We start from the raw sequence: 19,198 nt of genomic DNA, 5'->3' as shown, positions 1-19,198 counted from the left end.
AAGAAAATAAAAAGAAAGAATGAAAGAAAAAGGAAACGTATGGTAAATTGTGTAAAAAACTACAAAGACATGGTCAGATTTACAATTTGCAGGCACGACTCTTGCCCATTGTGGTCAGTCACCTTTACTCATCTTTGTTAGTAAGGTCATGCGTTCTCTTATGTGCAACCTCCACAAGCAGTGTTAGAAGGGCTTCGCAGGCTTTAGATGCATCTGTTTCGACAGGTTCATTCTTGGAGGACGAGTACACCATCCATGCATGGTCAAGCTTCTCATCCGGCCGAACCACAACGGAACCAGGAACCTCAGCATCTCTTCTCGTCACAAGGCCGTCGCTTTTCTCCCCGTATCTCACCTGCAACAGTTGAGCACAGGCAGCCATGGCAGCTCCGAGCGGCATGACCACTGGAAGCTTGGTGGGCTGGCCGTCGGCGAGCGGCATGATGATAGGAAGCTCAGCATGCGCCACTGGGGAAAATGTAGCGAGGACGCCAGGCTTGATTCCTGCTTCTGTGTGGAAGGAAACGAGAGGAAGTTCCTGCGGCAATGGGTTTTTTCTTAAAAACTCTCTCCTGCGCTCGTACGTCAGATCTTCTAGTGCCTGTAAATCACCCTGCATGCACCAAAAGACAAAGTAAGCTGGAGCACAAGATGCATCTAGCGTCACAACAAAAGAAGAACTCATTAAAGGCCAAAGAATGATAATGGTTTAAGCACCTTGAGGATTTTGCAAATCAAAGTTTCCGTGATTTTCCGCAGACTGACATAGTCTCCGAGCTGACCTTCACGCAGAATGTCAGAAGCAATTGGGCTTCCTCCATAAGGACTCTGAGCTAAGGCCAGTCCAGCAACCTTATCCTTCAACTCAGACCAGTACAAAGATAAAGCAGCTGCGGCATCAACTCCACCCTTGCTGTGTCCGAGAAGCAGCACACGTTTTCTTGAGCCCCAGAAGATTTCTTCTATGTACTGCTTTATCTCTCTCGCATTTTTTTCAACAGAAGCCTGCTAGCAGATATAATTAAACAATCTTCGATAAAAAATTTAACCAGCAGTACACAGACAATTACCTCGCTGTGAATCTTCGCTATGTGGCAAGTTAGCCCCATCTTCGAAAAGTATGTTTTTGTACTGACAAAGTACAGGGGTCCATGGTTGCTGAAAAGGCCTATCAGAATGATACTTCATGAGAGGGGAAACTAAAACATAAATACATAGCAAACAATAATTGTTTCTGCACCTTTAAAGTAATACCTGGAACCAATAAGTAAACTACAGAGTTTGGCAACTTGTGCTCGTTATTCCTAACAAGGACATGCATAAGATATTACATAATAAAATGATTCAGATACACATTTTGCAAAGAAGTTCTGATACAATATATTGGGTTAGTTCTCCAATCCCAATGGATGGAGCTTGGATTAACCAACCTTATACTCTCTTGTATCTCCCGAAAACGTCGAGTTCCATCTTCAACTGGAGGCATGTCTATAGCTCGTTGTAGCCATCCTATGTCATCTGCTGAACCACGAACAGTTTTCCTTGCCCGTTCTATAAGGCTGCATATACAGATTGCGCATGTAATGTACAGAAAATTGTAAACGTTGCATGTGACTCCTAATTTTTTCTTGACACCAGTATAATTTTGGGTTTAATGTTCAAAGCAAAAAATGACGGAAATGAAGATGCACATAATTTAAAGATAATATAATAGAGATAACGATGCTAAGAAGCAACTCGTCATGGCTGCCAGATCATTAGTTTGTATTTCAAATGTAGTCCTGCATCTCGAACCTCCAAAATGATTCTTTTGCAAAACTGCCATATATAAAAAGAAAAGTAGCGAGAAATGCACTATTCTTATGTTTCCTGTTATTTTATCAAGTGACATCCTAAGATACTCTTCATGTTTACTTCAGAGGCCAGCCTTGAAACCCATGGTGGGACCTGGTCTATAGGGTTGAAAACATGAAAGCAGCCGCTTAGCTGGACATAGAATAGCAAGGACTAATACCACTGGCAGCCGCATGAAATGGTTAAATACCATATTCCATGATACCTAGACAATCAAGGTCTCAACCATCAAAACCAATGGAGAATGAAACTTAAAAAACAATGGCTCTACTACAGTGGCAATAAATTTCCTACATATATGAAAATTTTATTTTCAGCTAAATTTCCTTATCAATGATGCATTTGTATGACCTGAAGACAGTGAAAGCTGCTTAATCTTTCAAGTGATCATACCCTTTGAACACTGAAGATCCATTTTGCAAAATGCGGTTTGACACCAATGGTTCATTTCTTCCCTGAGATGAACTTGCACCCATTTCCTCGATTGTGGATGAAGAAGTGCTGTCATCACCAGATGACATGTATTCTTGTGTAGGAGAAAGAGTTATCAATTCCTGCGCTTCATCAAGCTCAACATCACCTGCACAAAGGGCAACCAAATGTCATATGTAACCGACTGAAAAATAAAGCAATCAGCTATCAGTCATTTGTGCACTGTAACTAATGAAATTTGATGAACAAAAAATCAGTTTGGGTATTTGTTGAGAAAGCATTGCTGAGAGGTGACTCAAATGTCAATGAAACTAACCAGCAGAACCAACAAAGCAACTTGTAAAGTATGTTGTTGTTTGTGCAAGATATGAAGCTGCATTATTGAGGGTTGGAATGGAAGTAAACAACTGAAGCCCTTCAGATGTTGAATAATCATCATGCACCTGGGAGAAGTAAATTTTCTAATAAGTTTGAGACATGTCAAATAATAATCACAAATATTAATTCTCCATATCATTTATTTGTTCATCTGAATGGAACTAAAATAAGAAACTTCAAGCTGAGTAATCTCAGCAAAAAAGCAGTAAATCCAAAGAAAGAATCACAAGAGAGGAAAGAAAAATACACAAAATGTACTCACAAGTAATATAAGCCACTGGCACTTCAATGTACCAAAGCAGCATGACTTATAGCCATATACAACTAGCATAACTACATGTCATGAAAAATGAATAAGCAGTTAAAAGTTTCAATGCATTAAACATTTCTTTGTAAAATATTGAAATAGATCAATATTCATCCCACATTAATGTATCAGAAAATTCTATGATCAAAGACTAACAATAAAAAAAAACTGACCTCAACTGGAATGTGGGCTCAATTTATTCAACCCTAGATTTGTTGCCAAAATAATAATAATAAAAAAAACTACTGCAAACCCATTTCATGTTAATGCATTTCCACTATTATCTCATGATCATTTGTTTGTTTGAAGTGTTGGATCATTGATGCAAGAAAATTATCAAAACAAATAAATGTATGTTGTATGTCATTGTTCCTTTTGCTCTAATAAATTGATTTTTTTTTTTTTTTTGGCCCTCAGGCTACAGTGTAGCGGCAAGGTGCCCATGTAGTCTCCCAAGCACCCATGGTTCAATTACTAGCTACGACGCATTGTTGGCCATTTTCCTTCCATGGGATGACAAACCCGGGATGTTGGGCTACTGGGTCGTCCGTTGCAAGCACTTCTGGATTTAGTCTGATGGCTGGTGAGAAACTTATGTGGGATTGGGCCGATCATCCCTCTGTCCAAAGGGTTGGATACCTAGTACTAGCTAAAAATAATAATAATAATAATAAATAAATAAAGTGAAATTTTTTCATGAATTGTTGCATTACCCTTACCAATTTTTAAAGATTGATAATGCTTCCTTAAATGATTTATGCTCACCAAGAAATAATCTATTTTAAGTTCAGAGCTTTGGGATTCACTTCATGCCAATTAATGCAGTAGATGCACCATGAAGAAGCATTTGGTTACAAATACATGGTACATCTACTTGGTAAGAGAGATAGGAAAAAGATGGAGCATTCACCTAGTAGGAAGATGAAAGACATGATAAAGGGGTGTGTTGAGGCATAACTATGACCAAACAACAAACCCTTGTAATCTTTCCAATCATCACATCATGAAATAAACAAAATAATAATAAAAAATAAACTCTAAATATCGTCATAGTTGACAGGAACATGGAAAGGATATAAAACTCACCCACTTAATACGTGACTGATACATTTGCCTTCAATACAAAATGTCTACTCGGTCTTTGACAAAATATACCTCCTAAACGAAAATAAGACTATATATAACACCTTCAAATAGAGAAAAATGAAAAACCTCAGAAGTAGAAACATCAACTAGAGTACCTCAAGTTCATTGTCACGAAGATATAACTATGTTTTCCCAAACCTAGACTCCACTAACCCTATTCCTCCTAAAAGTTCATATTTCTTCATGTTTGTAATGTCTCATATTACTTCTGACTCATAAATAACTTACAGATTGATTACAAATAAACATACACCACCTTAAATTGCTCCAAAACAATATGATCTTACACAAGCCCACACAAAAACATGAATGCAAGATGCATAACTGCTAGAAAATATTTTTCCATAAAGTTGATATATTCTAAGATAAAAAACAAGTCTAAAATAGAAGGTGAATTTTATTTTATGCTCTAATAACTAGTAAATCCATTTGCAAATTCCATTCAACCAATTTAAAGCATGATCCTTCTGTTTGCAAATTCTTATAAATTTAAACTGCCAAAATTTTCCAACATTAAGTAGCACAAACAAACACTTTTGAGAACTGATTTTACTGATGAGCAAAGCGAAATTTCCTGTTGTACATGACAAAGACTATGATATGGATGTCTAAAGAATTTAAATTACATGTCGAGGAGAATGAAGCGCCATGTTATGTGAACTAAGTCAAAATCAAAGGGCTGGAATCACTCATTCAAGGCAATAGATCAACTTGATCAAACCAGTAAATAACTCAAAATAGGAGCAAAATGAGATGCAAAATCCTGCATTGGGTTCTTGACAGATGTAAATGCAAAGTTCGTAAGATAACACTCACAAATATTCCTCACCATCAAAGTTGAAGTTGACTCCCTCCCTCCATAGGAGCTTCCTTCCATGGTTGAAATAATCCTACATTCATTAGACTATTGTAAATGGTACTCTATTTATCACAAAGCATATTCATTAAAGTGAGTAGACTAAATGAAACACATTTCCAGAAAACTAGTGAAATTCATCTTCCCAACCCAAAATTCATGTTTGGTTCATTTCATAGTCTATGCAATAATTAATTAAACACCAAATGACACATATGGGCTTAACCATAAAATGGGTCATATAAAACCTGAGGTGAGCTATGAAGGGCACCTGGGGTGAGTGTAATCACCTTTGCTACAATAAAATGGGCCACATAAAACCATTCACTATAATTGTAGGTTTGCATTATGTCATCTGCATATCCTTCTTATGTTCCAAACTAACTAAAAAGAAGACAATCATACAAATATAACTTCTTTAATAAGAAAAAATAATCAAGGATTATTTAAATTAAAGAACATGAAGGTATTGCAAATAGAAGTTTTAGATATTTTAATCTATTAGTAAATAATGAGATAAGATATCATTTACAATATAAAGAGTGAGTGGGTAAGATGAAAAAAGAGGCTTTGTAGTCATATGTAATCCTTGTGCACCCATTATGCTAAAATAAAAATTTTGTAAGACAAATACATCTAAATATGGGTATTAAGGGGCCACGGCTGGGATGAACAAGGCTCGGGCCCATTAGGATCTTTTTCCTATGTTGAGCTAAACCTAGCATTGGAAAAAAGGGGTCATCCTCGACATATACCATAACTCCCATCTCCTGCCAAGATGCAAGAAAGTGTCATCCTCAACATGGCTCATGCCTCCCATCTCCTTATCTAACTAGAGTGGGTTGTGCACCTCATACTTATAAAGATGATATTTGGGAATTTTAGGTTATAGTTTTAAACATCATGTCATTTTGGTTGGTATGGTTCAGACAACTCATTTGATAGGGCAACTGAAATTGACATGAGCCTAGAATAAATGAATTGATAGAGATATATTCCAAACATTGGTCTCCTCTTTTGCTCATGAGATTAAAGCAACAAAGTCAACACAAAATGGAGCACAATTCATCATCTTCTTCTCACATAAGATCCATCATAGAGAGATACCTACCATAGTAAGCAAGACCAGAGGCAACATCAATGAGAGAGATGCAGCAACAAGCAAGAATGTTAAATCTCTTTTTTGTTGCTCCTACACCTATTCCTCCAAGAAGGAAACTAGAGTTACTTCTCGTGTTGATTGCACCATGTTTGCACACTAACATGGTACTGTCCATGCACAAAATAATATTTTATATTGTATATTTTCATTGAGATAGACTTATTATGTTTTGATTACAAAGAAATAAAAATAAAAAGAATGATATAGTCATAATTCACACAAATGTAGCTCTAAGAGATCGATGTTAAAATGAGTGAAAAGATGTTAAGAAAAAGATTTAACATGTTTAAGTACAACTGCTTAGATAAATAAGAAAAACACAGGCCCTACATCTTATATGTAAGCAATGTCTAAAATGTCCTAGATATTACTAATGATAATACGTGTCATAGTGCTCAATGACATTATAAGATCTATAGGGATGCATAGTTTTCATTGGTGCTCTTTCTATTACAATCCAAGTAAAATGATTTTGAAAAATGTTTAATTATTTCGTTCACTGGCTCCAAAACCTTAAATTGCCCATAAAAGGGCTCAATTTGAACTTTTATAGATTTAATACTCCCCTATTGTGTGAGAACTGATGTTATATACACGAGCCCAACAGGCTGAAAATCAACAGAAGACTAATACTATAACATTTAAACACGTTAAAAATTTTTGTATGATCACTTGTACCAAAAACTTAACCTATTAAGAAAGGGAACAAACCATCGTCTAATTATCTTAATAAAAGTGTCAAGTTTATCTAAATTTCAAAAATTCCTCAATGGTTTGATTCCTACCCTATCAGACGAGCACAAATGCTTAAAACAAACATTTTTTTCCCATTAACGCCAGCACATGTACTATAATTCTATCCCTGACTTTGTTCGCCTCTGCAATATCAATCAAAAATCTCCTATACTTCATTTCTACTTTCGACCTTCTTCTCGTGTTGAAATCTGGTATCCAGCATTCTCTCTATGCTTCCATGCCTGACTAGTTTGAGCCAACAAATTTTCCCCTCGAAATTTTCAAATGTTCCAGATAAATTAAGCGAGCGCATGACTTATCAAAGGAAATATAAAACCATATCTGGGATCAGACAGAGAAATGTTTTTTAAAAAATAAATAAATAAACAACGATGATGAGGTGAGATTTCCTGTCTCCAAATAGGTCCTTCCATGAACCCGCCTAAATTCCCTAACATCAAAAAGAAGAAGAAAACCCAATCGAAACAAAGCGTACCTTGTCGGCGAGATCGGTAGACAGAATCCCGCGAGAAGCAGATCAGAGATAGGATCGCAACTCCTAAGCGCGAGGGCGATCGATCGGAAGTTAAAACGGAATCCCGTTCGTCGACGTTACTTATAACGAAGGCCAACTCCTCTCCCTATCCCACCTCCAGTTTGGCTGACACATTCACCCGGATCGTCTCTTCGACAGACGGAGGACCAATAGGTCTCGCCTCTCTGATTTGAGGTATACTTTCGTGTAAGCAACGTAGCAGTCACAAACCTAGGTTCACGCTTTTTTCCTTGGCCGTGAAGTTGTGGACCGGAAGGCCGGTCGAGGAATGGTCCGCGGTCCGAGAAGTGTCAAACGAGCAAATCAAGCCGCTCGCGCTGGGTCAGGATCAGAGGAGAAGAGAGATGGAAATAACGAAAATACGAAGCGTTTTTCTCTAAAATGTTCTGTGCGCTTGGATAAACAAAACACTGGAAGAATTAAAAACATCATACCTTATTACCTTACACAAATATGGATAAATTAATAGATGAATTCAATAAGTCAACTGACAAATTTAATGTTGTCAGATCAGTTTTTCTAAAATTTCTGTCTTCGGTTTGACTAACAAATCTAATACTTCATTTTTGAAGCAACTAACGCTAATTCTATGGATGAATTACGAGGCATTTGTGTTGCTTCTAGGTTAAGAACATTGCCGTTGTGGAATGATTAGTGTGAGAGGGGCTGAATTCTGCATTTTTAATATACTAAGGGTTTATTTGGTAATTGGTCGGATGGGATAGAGTTGCTAATTGTTTTGGTTTAGAAGATTTTCAAGGGCGTAATTGTATAAATGGTAAATGTTTAGGGCCAACCTGAAACGCTGAGATTGAAAACGAAGTAATATGACTATATAATTTTGGGACGGGCGAAATGTAATTTCTATGTAGCCGGAAAGAAGAGATCTCTCCTCCACCATCGGTCGTCGGGCGACCCTCTTCAGTTTTTCGTCTCCTCCTCCAGATCTCTTCCGGGAGCGATCTAATCTCGAGATCCAGTTCTCAGATTCCAGGTCGGAAGACTCCTCAAGATCCGACTTCCGATCTGAGCCCTAGATCTGATTTACAGTGTGCGCTTCCTCTTCCTGCGCCGGGAGCTGATTTACATTTGTTTCGTGCGGTTTTGATCTTGCAGCTATGCTGACCAAATTCGAGACGAAGAGCAATCGGGTGAAGGGGGTGAGCTTCCACAGCAAACGGCCCTGGGTGCTGGCCAGCCTTCACAGCGGCGTTGTCCAGCTATGGGACTACCGCATGGGCACCCTCATCGACCGCTTTGACGAGCACGACGGCCCTGTTCGCGGAGTCCACTTCCACAAATCCCAACCCCTTTTCGTCTCCGGAGGTGATTGTTACTTTGTCCTTACAATTTCCAGGCTTCCTTCGATCTGATTGCCCTAGCGTTGCATTCGATTTTGCTCGTCGAGTATGACATCAGATCTTGCCCAGCCGTCCTTTGATCTACTTGCCCTGGCGTTATATTCTATTTTGCTCGTTGTGTCTGTGATCAGAGTTGGTTAGCGTTCCTTCATTGTGTCTCGCAAATGGTGGTTGGTTTGTTTTCATGATTGATCGCTTGAGACTAGATGAAATTGCTATCGATGCATATTTTTTTATTTGAAAATCAAATCTTCGGGACGATAGATAGGAATACGCCGTTTTTCTGGCCTTGTTTTCTTTGACGTTTTCAAATTTGTTAGGTTCAGATCCGTTCCAATAACCTCAAGTGTTCAATTTACTTGTACTTGTTTTCTGAAGGAGATGCTTTATTTGTAGGAGATGATTATAAGATCAAGGTCTGGAATTATAAGACACACCGGTGCTTGTTTACCCTCCTTGGTCATCTTGATTACATTCGCACTGTGCAATTCCATGATGAGCATCCATGGATCGTTAGCGCAAGTGATGATCAAACTATTAGGATTTGGAATTGGCAATCTCGGACCTGTATTTCGGTATTGACAGGGCACAACCACTATGTGATGTGTGCCTCGTTTCATCCAAAAGAAGACCTGGTTGTTTCTGCATCCCTGGATCAAACTATCCGTGTTTGGGATATTAGTTCCCTTAGGAAAAAGGTTGCGCCAGCTGATGATCTCCTGCGTTTGGGTCAGATAAACTCAGATTTATTCGGCGGTGTTGATGCTGTTGTCAAATATGTCTTGGAAGGTCATGATCGTGGAGTCAATTGGGCATCATTCCATCCTAGTTTGCCACTCATCGTGTCTGGAGCAGATGATCGACAAGTAAAATTATGGAGAATGAATGGTAACTTTGAAAATATCTGTCTGTTGAATCATTGACTTCCTTGCAACCTTTATAAAGTATTTAAACTTTATTTTTTCACTCCGGATAAAATCATATTTCATGGGATATCATCCACTAGAGTTGTGCAAATTTCTATTTTCATATTATATAAAATATGAAGAATATATAGATACTTACTTGCTTAGAACCATTCATTTTCTTGAGGATGGAAATGAAAAAAAAAAGATTATAAACTTCTGCAATAGTTTTTTTTTTTTTTTGAAATTCTGACAAACGAGTCGTGCCCCATTAAATATCCATTGTGTTGCAGATACAAAAGCTTGGGAAGTGGACACTTTGAGAGGTCACATGAATAATGTTTCCTGTGTGATGTTTCATGCAAAGCAAGATATCATTGTATCTAACTCAGAAGACAAAAGCATTCGCATTTGGGATGCTACAAAACGAACAGGTATTCAGACATTTCGCAGGGAACACGACCGTTTCTGGATTCTTGCAGCACATCCTGAATTGAACCTTCTGGCTGCTGGTCATGATAGTGGCATGATTGTTTTCAAATTGGAGAGGGAACGACCTGCTTTCTCTGTTAGTGGAGATGCTTTATACTATGTGAAAGATCGATTCTTGCGAGTCTATGAGTTCTCATCTCAGAAGGACAATCAGGTTGTTCCCATAAGAAGACCTGGTTCAGTTAGCTTGAACCAAGGACCTAGAACATTGTCTTTTAGCCCCACTGAGAATGCTGTCTTGATCTGTTCTGATGTGGATGGTGGATCATACGAGCTTTATATTGTTCCTAAAGATGCTGCCGGAAGAGGTGATTATATGCAGGATGCAAGGAAGGGAGCAGGGGCATCAGCTGTTTTTGTAGCTCGTAATAGATTTGCTGTTCTTGATAAGAGTAGCAATCAAGCCATAGTTAAGAATCTTAAAAATGAGATTGTAAAGAAGAGCCCTCTGCCAATTGGTACTGATGCTATATATTATGCTGGCACTGGTAATCTGTTGTGCAGGGCTGAGGACAGGGTGCTTATTTTTGACCTCCAACAGAGGATTGTACTTGGAGAACTTCAAACTCCATCTGTTAAATACATTGTGTGGTCAAGTGACATGGAATCAGTTGCTTTGCTAGGTAAACATACGATAGTAATTGCTAATAAGAAACTTGTGCACCGTTGCACATTGCATGAAACTATCCGTGTGAAAAGTGGTGCATGGGATGACAAAGGTGTGTTTATCTATACAACATTAAATCATATCAAGTATTGCCTTCCTAATGGAGATGGAGGAATAATAAAAACACTTGACAACACTATTTACATAACCAAGGTTTCTGGAAACAATATCTATTGCTTGGATCGAGATGGGAAGAACCATACAATATCAATTGATTCGACAGAGTATGTCTTCAAGCTCTCCCTGTTTCATAAACGTTATGATCATGTGATGAATATGATCAGGAACTCACAACTTTGTGGTCAGGCTGTCATTTCATATCTACAGCAGAAAGGCTTTCCTGAAGTGGCTCTCCATTTTGTGAAAGATGAAAAGACTAGATTCAACCTAGCTCTTGAGAGTGGTAACATTCAAATTGCTGTTGCTTCAGCAAAAGAGATTGATGATAAGGATCACTGGTACAGGTTGGGTATTGAGGCTCTTCGACAAGGAAATACTAGCATTGTGGAGTATGCATATCAGAGGACAAAGAACTTTGAGAGGTTATCTTTTCTTTATCTCATAACTGGTAACGAGGAGAAGCTGTCCAAAATGCTGAAAATAGCTGAAATCAAGAATGATATTATGGGCCAATTCCACAATGCCATGTATCTTGGTGATGTCCATGAGCGTATAAAGATATTGGAGCATGCTGGTCATTTGCCTCTAGCATATGTGACAGCTGTGAGTCATGGACTCAAGGAAATTGCTAGCAGGCTTGCTACTGAGTTGGGTGAAAATGTTCCCACTTTACCTGAAGGTAAAAAGCGTTCTCTTCTCCTGCCACCTTCATCTCTGATATGCTGTGGGGATTGGCCAATGCTGAGGGTAATGAGAGGTATTTTTGACAATGGGCTGGACACTGGTAAAGCAGGGAATGAGGAAGAGGAAGATGCTAGCAATGCTGACTGGGGCGATGAGGAATTGGACATTGTTGATGTGGATGACATGATACAGAATGCTGATATAGGTATAACTGCAGAACTCGATGATGGAATTCCAAATGAAGATAACGAGGAAGGAGGATGGGACCTTGAGGATTTGGAACTACCACCAGATGCTGATACACCAAAAGCTTCTGGAAATGCTACTTCATTATTTGTTGCCCCTACTCCCGGCATGCCTGTTAGCCAAATATGGATTCAGAAGTCATCCCTGGCAGGTGAGCATGTAGCTGCTGGAAATTTTGATACAGCCATGCGCTTGCTTACCCGACAATTGGGGTTCAAAAATTTTGCTCCTCTGAAGCCGCTTTTCATGGATCTTCTTCTGGGAAGTCACACCTATATGAATGCATTTGCTTCCGCTCCAGCTATGTCAATTGCTGTTGAGAGAAATTGGAGTGAGTCTGCAAGTCCTAATGTGAGAGGACCACCAGCACTCATATTTAAGTTTTTCCAGATGGATGAGAAGCTAAAGGCAGCTTATAGAGCCACAACTGATGGAAAGTTTCCCGAGGCTCTACGCCTATTTCTCAATATTTTGCATGCTATTCCGCTTATCGTAGTGGACTCAAGAAGGGAAGTCGATGAAGTGAAGGAGTTGATTGAAATTGCCAGAGAGTATGTTCTGGGCTTAAAAATTGAGGTCAAAAGAAAGGAACTTAAGGACAATTCAGTTCGACAGCAAGAACTTGCAGCTTATTTCACCAATTGTAAGCTTCAGAAGATTCATTCAAGGCTTGTCCTCACTAATGCTATGACTATCTGCTATAAGGGAGGAAATTTTGCAACAGCAGCAAATTTTGCCAGGATGCTTCTGGAGAACGGCCCAACTGAAATCCAAGCGAAAAAGGCAAGACAGGTGCTTCAACATGCTGGTGATAGACAGGATGCTAATCAGCTCAATTATGATTATAGAAATCCTTTTGTAGTGTGTGGGGAAACTTATGTCCCTATTTATCGGGGGCAGAAAGATGTTTCTTGTCCTTATTGTGGGGCTCGGTTTGTACCCTCTGCTGAGGGGCATCTCTGCTCTGTCTGTGAGCTTGCAGTGGTGGGAGCAGATGCCTCAGGTCTGCTTTGCTCTCCTGCACAATCAAGATAAATGAAAACAGGTACTTTTCTATGTAATACTTTTCTTCTGGCTAGTCTAACTTGTTACATATTGCTTTTCAAGCTGATTTTCAATTCTAAGTTTAAGATAACATTAGGCGAGTTGATTTTAATCATTTAACTTGGTTTAAGCGATTACTTGGATTAAAGGATAAGGTTTCAAAATTTAAAAACTTTTTTTTTTCTTGTTTTCAATATGGGGAAATTCATTTTGGTTTTAGGATGTGTTTGTTTAGTTTTTCAATAAAAGGCCTTGTTATTCTTTAAGCTCACAATTTGTTTCCATTGTTTATAGTTGTTCATTTCCCTTGGATCTTCTATTGTTGTTCAGTGTACTTTCCGTCTTAATTTTATCAACCTATTTAATTATTCAATATCATTTTTTTTAACTTTATTAATTAAATTAATTTATTACAACTTGAATTGATTCAAACTTTTATTAGCTATTTTCGGTTCACTATATTAATTGTGTTGTAGGTTGGTTGTCATATTCCGAACTAATTTTTGTTTCTAGAAGACCCAATTCAAACTTATCCTCACATTATTTCTTCTTGGTCTTACACTGTTCAATGTATAGTGTCTTGCCCATTGCCTAAGTCAAATGTCAGTCCCAACCCCCAAACTACCATCTACCCAACTCAACCTTATCTTAGCACACTAAGAATTAGATTTATAAATGAGCTAGGCAAAGCTAAGAGTTTTCAAGCTTGTTTATTTCTCTTACCGACCTTGTTTATTAAAATTCTTACTAAGCTCAACTAAGCTTGAGCTTATGACCATTTACCGAGCTCAATTTGAGAAATTATTGTATTTAAAATTTAGTTAAAACAATGATCCAATACATAAACTTTAGTATTTTCTTATTTTTAAATAATTTTAAATTATATAATTGTAAGACATTATATATATATATATATATGCTTTGTGACCAAAAGGTCACGGGTTCAAATCTTCGAAACAGCCTCTTGCAAAAAGTAGGGTAAGGCTGCGTACAATGGATCCTTCTCCGGGACCCCGCATAGCGGGAGCTTCGTGCACCAGGTTGCCTAGAGAATATATATATATATATAAAGAAATAAAACTATAATGAGACTTTAGACCAATTAATACAAAAAGTATATTCATGAATTATTCACGAGCTTTGTTGATGAATGCTAATGAACCAAACCAGAAAATTACATTTTTAGTCCGTAAGTTGCACTTTTTCTAATTTTCGTCCCATTATCTATAAATTTACATTCTTAGTACATTAACTTGCATTGTTTTCCAATTTTAATCTTTTTTTTGTCTGGAATTTGAATTGACCAACGATAATTGCATATATGGCGACAACAATGATAATATGGAGAATTTAGGTATTTTACTTTTGATGGACAAATCACTTACATGACAAATTTTTTAAGTCCACCTGGGCATTAAGATAAATAAGGAACACAAAATCAACGTCACATCACTTTAAAAATAAAATCAATAAAATTATTTTCTTTAAAATATTGTGGTGGAGAAGAATGGGGGATCGTTGGTTTGGGGGAAAGGGGGAAGATTTATAATGGGTGTAATTCCCTTTGAACCAAACTCAACAAACTCTATTATTGAGCTAATTATCGAGTTTGTTTATAATGCCCTATTCATTTACAACCCTATTAAAAGTTAGTATGTCAATTAGGATAATTATCCTATGAATAATAAAATTTAAGATTAGTGTTTGATTGAATTTCAAAAGGTTAAATAAATGACATGTATACATCTTATATGAAGAAATATCTATTAGTTAAAATTAGAATTGCTGGGAAAACAATTATTTTTCATGCGCTTATGATAGTAAACACTAGAACTCTTAGGTGGCGTTTAGTTTAGGAGTTTGGGAACGAGGGAATGGATTCATTCCCAAACCTTGTGTTTGGTTGATGGGAATGGAATTAAGATTTTGGAATGAAATCCAAAAACTTCGGTCTTGATGAAACCATCTCCTCCCTTGGGTTTTGATGAGAATGAAAATGAGAATTAAGTTTTGGACGAAAATACCCTTAATATATTTGTTGAATTTTTCTTTCATAGCACTTTCTCTCTCCTTATTTTCTCTTACTATACTTTTTCTCTCCTCATTCCATCATCACACTTTGTTTCTCATCATATTTTCTCTCTCAATCTCTCCCATCATACACTCTTCTCATTTTCTCCCATCACACTCTTTTCATTCTTTTCGATCACACTTTCGACCCCACGGGTCATCCGACATGGTAAGTGGTGGCATGCTTGCCACATGAGGTCGCGGGGTCGAACCACAGGGCTGTTGGGGCTTAAATCCTCGAACCGTGTGCAACTCACCCCACCACCACTTGCCCTCTCGACTGCGTGATTTACCTCCCTCGTGATGGCCTGGGGTTAGGTGCGGCGGGAGCACGGGGGGCGAGCGATTTCGCCTTTTGCCACATGTTTTCTCTTCCATCACACTCTCTTTCCTTATTTTGTTCTCATCATACTTTCTCTCTCATCATGTTTTCTTATCATAATTTCTCCCATCACACACTCTCTCCTCATTTTCTCTCATCACTTTCTCTCTCTTTATTCTCTCCCATCACACTTTCTCTTTCATCATATTTTCTTTCTTCTTATCCTCTTTCATCACGCTCTCTCCCATCACACTCTCTTTCCTCATTTTCTCTCATTTCTCATCATATTTTCTTTCTCATCACACTTTCTCTCTTATCATATTTTCTCTCACATTCAATTTTCTCTCACATCTAATTTTTTTCCTCTTATTTTTCTCTAAGGGTAAAAAAGAAAATTTTGGTTTATTTTGATAGAAAATATTCAACTAACCAAACATTGTTTTTAAGAGTAATATTCATGCTTATACCCATTCTCATTCCCTAATACTATGATTCCTATTCCCATTCTGATTCCTAGGAAAGAACCAAACACCACTTTAGATCCTTGAATAAATAGTGAAACAATAGTAGTGAGTTTTTTTGTGTCATCGCTCTCAACAGCATTCTCACTCGAATTTCTATGAAAGTCATACGTTGATTCCCAGCGTCTCATACAGTTAGCCCCATAACTATCTATAGAGAGGTAAATCAGGAACCAACCAGGCCACCACATGGGAGGGTATTTCCTCCGGCTTCACAGAGAATCAACCCTCTCATTTATGCAAGTCTACCATGTGGTGATCAGCTCAGCTATGCCCTGGGACAACAGTCTCACTTTAAAGAACCATACTAGTTGGGAATGAAAAGGTTAACTTTGTCTCATGAAATTATTATTAATTGCCTTAACATTTGTTTATGAGTGTCCCTTTACTCATGATGCTACATCTTTAAATTAAGTCGGAATATAATTCTTGCATCTAGGTTAACTTGGATGTACTGATCGAGTTATCTTATTGTCTATAATGGTTGAAATTATTATATGTTGAGTTATCTTATTGTCTATAATGGTTGAAATTATTGTATGTTGATCCTGTCTAAAATCGGTGAGAGTTGGACTATCGGTGAGGTGTCATTGAGGTTGACCAAGTTGCCATAATCAGGAGAAAGGAGAGGATGAGTTGTCTTCAATATCGACCAGGTCGCGTAGCCTTTGAAGAATAGGGTGAGTTGTCCCTGTCGCCAAAAGATTCTGCGAAGAGTAAAAAAGTGAGGAGGGAGGGGTTAGAATGGAGATCGGGTTGTCTCGACCTTCTACTTTGACGCCCAAGTCAATCTTGTAGATGTGCGTATCTTGGCCTACAAGGGCGGGACTTTTATAACTTGAAGGAGTGATGTGCCACATTTGTGATTGTCAGAAGGGATGGCGTGCTTCTCTCAGGATGTCGTATCACAATAACGAAGGTGTCCCATTGTCGTATAGGAGGTCACATTACTCGTATCTGGTACTCTAGAAGATATCATGGGATCACGCTAAATCCACTGTTCCACGTGTCACACAAGCCCACATGCTAGAGCATCTAGATATCTAGGTCTGAGAGAATCGTCGGATAGGAGTCGAGGTAAGTCGGAGTGTCCAACCGGTAGAGTCGATCGGACATGAGTTGTATCCGGTCGGAGAGTTGGGCCCTTGGAGTCAGGTGTACCGAGTAGTTCGGAATCAACAGGTGGATGCTTGGTTAGGGAGCTGGGACCTGGAGTCGAACGGAGAGTTGTGTCGACGGGGACAACTGGAGCGCTAGGTCCACAGGACGACTGCACGGTAGTGAGAGCTCGGAAGCCGGAGGGGGTGTCAGGAGCGCGGCTTTGAGGCAATGAGGGCTTAGAGGCTTGATCGATAATGGAAGCAGAGTGCAATGGGGGTGCACGACAACAACGACTAGGAGGCCCGAACAGTGATGACAACGGGCTCTGCCCCTCGGAGCGGCATGCTCCGTAGGCGGCCGGATCTATGTTGGAGGCGGCAGCAGTAGCGGGGTTTGTGCCGGAGGCGACGACAGCGTGGGGTCTGTGCCGAAGGCGATGACAACATCAGGGGTTGGTTGGAGATAGGCCGGCAAGGAGCGTGGAGGTCCATGACAGAGACTAATGGCTGGCTACATGACGCGTTGGTCAGGTGCTATGAGAGGACAGTGGTGGCTATGGTGAAGTCAGTAGGGTGGAGACTACCTTAGGGGGCTGCTCAGGTGGCGAGAGAGGAAGGGAGAGAGCTATTTGACGGTGGAGGGCATGGAGAAGGAGATCGGGGGTCGGAAGGCAGAGGCGACATAAGAGCATGCTCCGTGGTCCAGTAGTGCAAGATCCGGCGATAGTAGTGGGGGTGACGGCGGCATGGGGAAGGAGTGCCAATCAAATGAGTTTTTCATTAATCGTACAAATCTTAATGAGATCCATCAGAAGACATTAATAAAAGAACGTGAAATGGATTTTTTTTCTTTTTTGGTGAAACTTAATTTTTTAGAGGTCGACATGCCTAGTTATCAGTCTTGTGCCATTTAAGTGTAGAAACCTCATATAAGGTAGTGGAAACGACCTCACATAAGAGTTAAGATTCTCAAGTTGTGTCAACTGAGTGCTAGAACTTGAGAATTCATTCTTGTTGGAACATGGCTATATCAAGATTTTCCCTCACGGGCAAACCTGCTAGGGTTGAGATTTTGCAGGAACCCATGCAGATACACAACCTCAACTTACCTATCCAGTTGATGTACTGGTCTTTTGTCAATTGTCTTGGATGTCATTTTACCATGTCTCATAGAATGAAAATAATTTCCAAAAGTCTGAAGTCTTTATACGATACCTCAGAATTTTGTTAAACTACTCTTGGTACATATCTTATCTACAACTGATAAGTATAATTTACTTTTTTCCTCAGAAAATAATTTTCTTTTTATGTTTCAGGTATGCCTACAAGCTGTCCTGCTTCGGAAACATGCATTGCTCAGAGGCCTTTGTCATCCCATCTGTTTCTCTAGCTTTAGTAAATCTTATTTTTCTGGGGTTTTGGCACGGCGCAGCTATTGCCTCTGTCTTTCGTGGATTACAGTACTGGGTGGATGTTCTTCATCCATGCACAGTGGCCAGATTTTTTCCGAGGATAAAACTTAGCTTGGAATGTCTTCCAAACATTCACTTCTGAAACATTTTTTTTTATATATAACTAGACGTCATAAGTTGGGTCCTAGCCACCAATCTCTATTCTCCTTTTTTGTTTCATTTTTACGCATATCGATTTTTGTAAGTTTTCCATGCAATTAAGAATTTGTTGATGCGTTGTTGCCAAACCCGAAGGTATTTTTATTTTCCTTACAAGTTACTTAGATTGTGTGACAAATATTTCAATTTACAGAATTTTATGCATTACCGCTGCTGAAATTTAAAATAACCGTGCTGCATCATTTGTATCTGGCGATGGTATCTATGGGTTAAGATATCGATCGGTTATGTCAGCTTCTCGAAAGAAATATTTTGTTTTAATAATATTTTTTTGAATTTGAAATTTAATAAGCAGTTAACATCCAAGACTATCCTTATGAAACTTAGCCTATCGTTGTAGCTATAATTTTATTACATGACTTACATTTGGAAGTCGCGCTTACTCTTAGGACGATTTTTGTGCATATCGATATGTTACGATAGAACCTTTGTATGATTCTCATGACTATTTTAAAATATGAAATATGCTGGTGTGTGAATATGAAAATTATATGCAGGGATGTATATTTAATGTTTAATTGCTTATGTATTTCGTCGTATGTTTAATTGTTATTGCCGTTCATATGAGTTATGATAGGATGACTTATTAAATGAAGGAATCATATGATC

The 19,198-nt window shown here is 38.6% G+C and overlaps 2 protein-coding genes across 4 annotated transcripts; one reads left to right on the top strand and one right to left on the bottom strand.

Moving 5' to 3' along the window:
* Positions 1–26: 26 nt before the first annotated feature.
* LOC121996876 lies at positions 27–7,523 on the bottom strand. Of its 3 annotated transcripts, XM_042551035.1 has the most exons (10): positions 7,367–7,520; positions 4,947–5,007; positions 2,927–2,997; positions 2,603–2,729; positions 2,248–2,434; positions 1,431–1,559; positions 1,255–1,304; positions 1,071–1,168; positions 718–1,005; positions 27–613 (listed from the first exon to the last, which is right to left on the bottom strand). In XM_042551035.1, the coding sequence occupies exons 3-10, from the start codon at positions 2,993–2,995 to the stop codon at positions 125–127; spliced, it is 1,437 nt and encodes a 478-aa protein (XP_042406969.1). In that variant the 5' UTR covers positions 2,996–2,997; positions 4,947–5,007; positions 7,367–7,520; the 3' UTR covers positions 27–124. The 3 variants fall into 3 exon arrangements, with proteins under 3 accessions (XP_042406969.1, XP_042406970.1, XP_042406971.1); XM_042551036.1 differs by lacking the exon at positions 2,927–2,997 and having other exon boundaries at positions 7,367–7,523; XM_042551037.1 differs by lacking the exon at positions 2,927–2,997 and having other exon boundaries at positions 4,934–5,007; positions 7,367–7,516.
* Positions 7,524–8,260: 737 nt separating this feature from the next.
* LOC121996875 (coatomer subunit alpha-1-like) lies at positions 8,261–18,755 on the top strand. The gene is made up of 5 exons (XM_042551034.1): positions 8,261–8,420; positions 8,543–8,752; positions 9,184–9,675; positions 9,986–12,946; positions 18,275–18,755. Exons 2-4 carry the CDS (start codon positions 8,545–8,547, stop codon positions 12,934–12,936), a joined length of 3,651 nt encoding a protein of 1,216 aa, XP_042406968.1. The 5' UTR covers positions 8,261–8,420; positions 8,543–8,544; the 3' UTR covers positions 12,937–12,946; positions 18,275–18,755.
* Positions 18,756–19,198: the final 443 nt, after the last annotated feature.

This window comes from Zingiber officinale, chromosome 6A (assembly GCF_018446385.1).
Source record: "Zingiber officinale cultivar Zhangliang chromosome 6A, Zo_v1.1, whole genome shotgun sequence".
Taxonomy (NCBI): domain Eukaryota; kingdom Viridiplantae; phylum Streptophyta; class Magnoliopsida; order Zingiberales; family Zingiberaceae; genus Zingiber; species Zingiber officinale.
The sequence above is the reverse complement of the archived record's forward strand: the minus strand, read 5'-3'. Positions and strand labels throughout refer to the sequence as shown.